This window comes from Arachis ipaensis, chromosome B10, assembly GCF_059453495.1.
Source record: "Arachis ipaensis isolate K30076 ecotype BB chromosome B10, ASM5945349v1, whole genome shotgun sequence".
Taxonomy (NCBI): domain Eukaryota; kingdom Viridiplantae; phylum Streptophyta; class Magnoliopsida; order Fabales; family Fabaceae; genus Arachis; species Arachis ipaensis.
This window is the reverse complement of record NC_142435.1, coordinates 114433570-114438785: the sequence shown is the minus strand read 5'-3', so window position 1 is coordinate 114438785 and position 5216 is coordinate 114433570. Positions and strand designations below refer to the sequence as shown.

The 5216-nt window shown below is 36.0% G+C and overlaps 1 protein-coding gene across 1 annotated transcript; it reads right to left on the bottom strand.

Annotated features, from left to right (window-relative positions):
* Window positions 1–777: 777 nt before the first annotated feature.
* Window positions 778–4462, bottom strand: LOC148581370 (uncharacterized). Its single transcript, XM_088492357.1, has 9 exons — window positions 4246–4462; window positions 3623–4167; window positions 3109–3394; window positions 2925–2995; window positions 2244–2436; window positions 1773–1826; window positions 1525–1717; window positions 1131–1257; window positions 778–1056 (listed from the first exon to the last, which is right to left on the bottom strand). Exons 1-9 carry the CDS (start codon window positions 4460–4462, stop codon window positions 778–780), a joined length of 1965 nt encoding a protein of 654 aa, XP_088348483.1.
* Between the last annotated feature and the right edge of the window lie 754 nt (window positions 4463–5216).

Sequence of the window (5216 nt, the reverse complement as noted above, 5' to 3'; positions counted from 1 at the left end):
CTTATATAATTAAAATTTCAATTACTCCAAATAAAACTGTCCTAGGATAATAACAGAAAATAATGAAATGTAAGCCAAGTAGCAGTACCTAAATCTTGATGATTTTTTGGCTCGCTGAGTGAAATTCTACTTGTTAATGTTGATTAAGTATTTTTTTCAGAAAACATTCCGAAAAACTTCCTTAAAAACATTATCTGTCTCTGTGCGATTATCATTGTCATGACATATAAGTATCTTAAGCCCTCCCCTGTGTGTCACCCTATATGCTACAACATAAAGCTGACCGTGCATGAAAATAAGCTTTTTGAGAATTAACCCAACCTTTGATAGTGATTGACCTTGGCTTTTGTTTATAGACATTGCGTATGATACCATTATAGGAAATTGTCTCCATTGGAACTTGAATAGTATTCGATGGTCGGATGGGGTTAGAATCATCCGAGAAATAAATACCTTGTGACTGTTGTTCTTTCTGGTGCTGCTATGTGCTTCAATTATGTGTTTTCCTAGCTTAGTGACCACCAAACGGGTGCCATTGCACAATCCAGCTGAGTGGTCTATGTTCCTTAGAAGCATGATAAGGGTTCCGACCTTTAATGTCAACTCATGATTAGGCACTCCTGAGCATCAAATCATATTTAGGAATTCTAGAGTGTGAATGGATGCCAATAAGTCATTATTAGATTCAGTTGGGCATGTCTTGTCTGACCTATAGTATGTTTGGGCTTCAGTGGGATTTAAGCTCATCATGAATTGGTTTATTTCATCAATTATTTGCTATGTTGGAGCAAGTATTGCTCGATCTTCAATGTCTTCATCAATGTTACTGCTAGCAAAACGTTTCGGATAAGTCACCTTACAAATGGCTAGAATGGGATCGTCCCAATCTTTCACCAGTATGTCTTGCGGGATTGCAATCTTCTGACACAGGTCCGATGGTGTTCCATGACTACCATCACCAATCCCAGGTATCCAATCGGCAAACTTTTTTAACTCTGACAACCTTGTGTTGGAATCACCTAATTTCAATCTCATATTTTTTGTCAATGTCAAAAGCTTGCATCATTCCAAATGTACGATGAGTTTATAGTGGTATTAACAACCTTCTATTGAGTCCCTTTGGGGATCACCGGAAGTATCTGTCGAAAATCACTACCAAAAACAACTGTCTTCCCCCCAAATGGTTGATCAAGGCTGGTTGGATTCTTGACTCTTAAAATGTCACGCATTGTCCTATCAAGAGCTTCAATACAGAACCTATTTACCATAGGAGCCTTATCCCAAATTATAAGTTTTGTTTTTATTAACAAATCAGCCAATGCACTTCCTTATTTAATATTGGATGTTGAGAATTTATCTAGATTGAGTGGGATTACAAAACGTGAGTGTGTTGTCCTACCCCCGAGCAATAAAAGGGATGCAATCCCACTTGATGCAACAATAAGTACGACTTGTGATCTAGATCTCAATGCAACTGTTAAAGTCTTTTAAATAAAGGTCTTTCTAGTTCCACCATAACCATACAGAAAGAATACTCCACCCTTCCCACTTTCAGCAGCCTCCATGATTGACTTGTGTACAATTGTTTGCTCATCGGTAAGTTGTTGCATATAAGTAGCATGATCTAGAGCTAGCTGTCTTTTGTCGTAGCAGAGCTCATCGCAAATTAACATGTTCATTCCATCGCCATACAATTGGCTATGCAGTTGATTCATATCTGGGATTGGCAATGGGGAGAAGTCTCTAAGACTCTTGTTGTATGAGTTATGTACTCTCAATCTCCATTAGCGTCAAGTCCTTCAGTTCATCATCCATAAGGATTAAGCCTATGAGGATCATTTACAAATTAGGTCAGTTAATTAATCACACTACAATTAGAAACAACTATAACTAAAATGTATCCTATTGTTTTAAATTATCACGATTTATTATATATACTACTATCTAACAACACAAAAAATTATACTGTTTGTCCATGTATACTATTTGGTTCTAACCAATTAATTTTTGTTAATATGCTAAAATAAGCCTAATTTCACCTATTATTAGCCTGACTAATAAAAAACTTCTCATCTCTTACATATATCATTCCATAATATGGCCACATTTCTCTATAATTCTTCAAACAACTATGGCATGATTAATATAGCATTTTTCATTTCTCAAATATATTAGGATATAAGGTATATTGACATGTCAAACAATTGTAAATATACAGAAGAATAAAGTAAGTTATAGTTAACCTGGATTGTCAAGTAGTCTCTTCTGCCTATGAAGTATGTCATCACTTAATAGATGCCAGGTCTTCTGCCAAACATTTTCTGGTGAATTCATTGAATTTGAAAATAAAAGCATTGCAAATATCTTCCTCAAGTATGTTCCTGATCCCCCAATGGCTTGCTTCTTGTATTGCATCAATATATTCCTTGTCATCATCTAAAAGGCCATGTATGTATCAGGCATCTTTGAATGTGGAATACAAAACCCCATCTACAGTACGGATCTCCTCATAAGAAGTTGGACCCCCTAACAAAATTGAGCAATATTCTCAGGTAATAACTTTCACTTGATCCTGGAGGTACATAGAAGATCCGTCCTATAATAGAATTCGATTTCTGAGGCAACCACACTCTCTCTTTTACCTTCCATACAAACTTAGTAAGGAGCTCTGCATATGTTAATGACCTTACTTCTGCGTAGTCCTTATTTGCTTGAAACCATCCTAGGAACATAGACTCCTTCATAGTTGCTTGTCTTACCACATTATCTAGATTTTTATGGTCCTTGAAAATGACATTTTGTTCATCGGGTAAGTAGAAGACTAATCTCACGACTGATGGATCTCTATAATAAATGTTAAATCCAAAAATCCTCCACGCTACTTCACACGGTGATATATATCTACAATCATAATACATACTCACCTTATCATATTCATCTAGCTCAGCGTCCTCTGTTGCACTTTCATAGAAAGATGTAGTTACGCGATCATATCCTTTGTTCAGTATTTGAACAAATACTTAAAAGATCTTGATTGATTGCACCACTCTACATTTATATGAGCTCCATATCTTATAAGCAGTAGTCTGTTGTGAGGAACCACATAACGGTTATCAAGGTCAATCACAGACTTGCTAATAGTTCTTCCATCTTCTCTGCGCCTATATACTGGATACCCATCATCATCGACAGTTGTGGAATCGACAAATCTCTTAGCAAAGTGACGTATATATTTTCCATTCTCCATACATGATGAATCTTTCCTTGCCAACCCACATGGACCATGCATCATATGCTTTTCAACTACTTCTAAGTATTCAGGATTTAGCTCTTTATCCGGGATCTTAGCAGATATTATCTTGTCAATGTTGTCAGCTGTGGGAAGCTTGTCATCCTTGTGTAAGAATAATAGTATATGTGCATGTGGTAGTCCACGCTTTTAGAACCCAATTGTGTATGCAATTGTGTCAAAAATAGTACATATGTTTGTTAAGTTTATTAAAAGCCATTGCATGGGTACTCAATTTTACCACATACTACTTAAAAATCACAATTTATTGAATGTATCCGATTTTCTTAAATGCAAAATACCTTTACAAACTCTGCCAAAAATCTTGTTCACCTTAATATCTTTAATCAGCAAATCCAATTTTGTCTTGAATGTCCTGCATACTATGTTAAGCCTATCTTCTGCATTTAATTTCCTATTCTTAAGAAAGTCTTCAACCTCGGGCCACTTGGAATTGCATGTGAATATAGTGAAGAGGTCCGGATACCCCACAACGTTACATATTGCCATTGCATCTTGATAGTTCTGAATTATATATCTGGGACCTCTTGTAAACGATGATGGCAATATAATACGTTTGCCATGCGATGATGAAGTAGTTTCCCCACTCAGAACTGCTTCCTTTATACCCCTATACATCTCACATCTGATCCTCTCTTGATCAAGGCGTATATAATTTAGTCGAGATGATCCAATTATCGAAAATCCATCAACCAAAAATTGTTGAAATAGCCGCCTGGAATATAACAGAGGAGAGCCGTCAGCTAACCTTTCTTGTATCTTAAAAGTGAAGAATTCTCTCATTGAAACCTCTTGTCGACCTTTACCCTCACTCTGATTACGCTTGTTGAGAGGTATGTCTTCCTTGTACCCATCCTCTCCAAAAGGAAATAACAACAGGTATTATAATCCCAAATATGCTAGATTGAGTTGATTAATCCTTTGTAATCTTTAACTTTGTATCTCGACCACAATATCTCTATCAGTTTTATCGATATCAAAGCCACCCACAACCAGTGCAGCAACCTCATCTGTGGTGGGCAAGTTGTATCTCCTACCATCTTTACCCCTTTTTCCCGGAAGCCTTAGCTTGATTTGAGTATGCGTATCTTTAGAGACCGACTCTCTAACCATGCGAAATGCCTTCACCAAAATATTGTTCTCATCAAGCATCTACTTTAATTCTCTTACAATGTCCTTGTGAATCTCTTTGTGGTCATTGCCCCTACATACCAAAAACAAAAGTTAAAATTCATTCATTTTATTCTGCACATTTTACTTCAATAATTCCTGACATATGTATAGAATTCTCGTATCTACACTACAAAAGCATAACTCTAAAACTTATCGGATAGCAGCCATGCGGGTTTGGATCTCATTATGAGTATCAAATACATATAAGTAGGCAAATTTTGCAATATTTTTCTCTGGTGGAATGAGACTACCCATTGGATGATAGTTCTCTCCACATAGTATAAATATTGGTAGACCTCTCGCTTGATTTATTCCACGGTCTATTTTTGCACCCATTGATGTGAACTGAAACATGCTATTGTAAGCTCTGATATTATCCCAGAAATGTTTGCTCTTAGGACTATCATTGAACAACAAATCATACAACACTATTGGAAATTTTTGTAGTTGTGGAAGTTGAACCTGTCCTCTTTTACAACATAATGTGAATTTTGGTTCTGCTGTCTTGTAACTCTTGTTTGACCTTTCATCATACCAATAAAGAGCATGATAATGTTCACATTCATAGATTGCATATCCGATGTGCACATACTCTGCATAATCAAGGTCATTAGCAGATGTGATTCATATTGTTATTAATTTTGAAATCTGATATTAAGCAATAATAGTTTAGTAAGACATTAAAGTTACCCCATACCTTTATTCATCGAATTACTAAAATTGGCATCTCTGT

Excerpts from the sequence above, each read along its gene's own strand:
- LOC148581370 (XM_088492357.1), bottom strand. The coding sequence starts at position 4,462 with ATGCTTGATGAGAACAATATTTTGGTGAAGGCATTTCGCATGGTTAGA. Across the intron at positions 3,395-3,622 it reads TGCTGATTAAAGATATTAAG|GATGACAAGCTTCCCACAGC; the intron begins GTGAACAAGATT and ends TTCTTACACAAG. Across the intron at positions 2,437-2,924 it reads AGCTAGATGAATATGATAAG|ATGATGACAAGGAATATATT; the intron begins GTGAGTATGTAT and ends ATGGCCTTTTAG.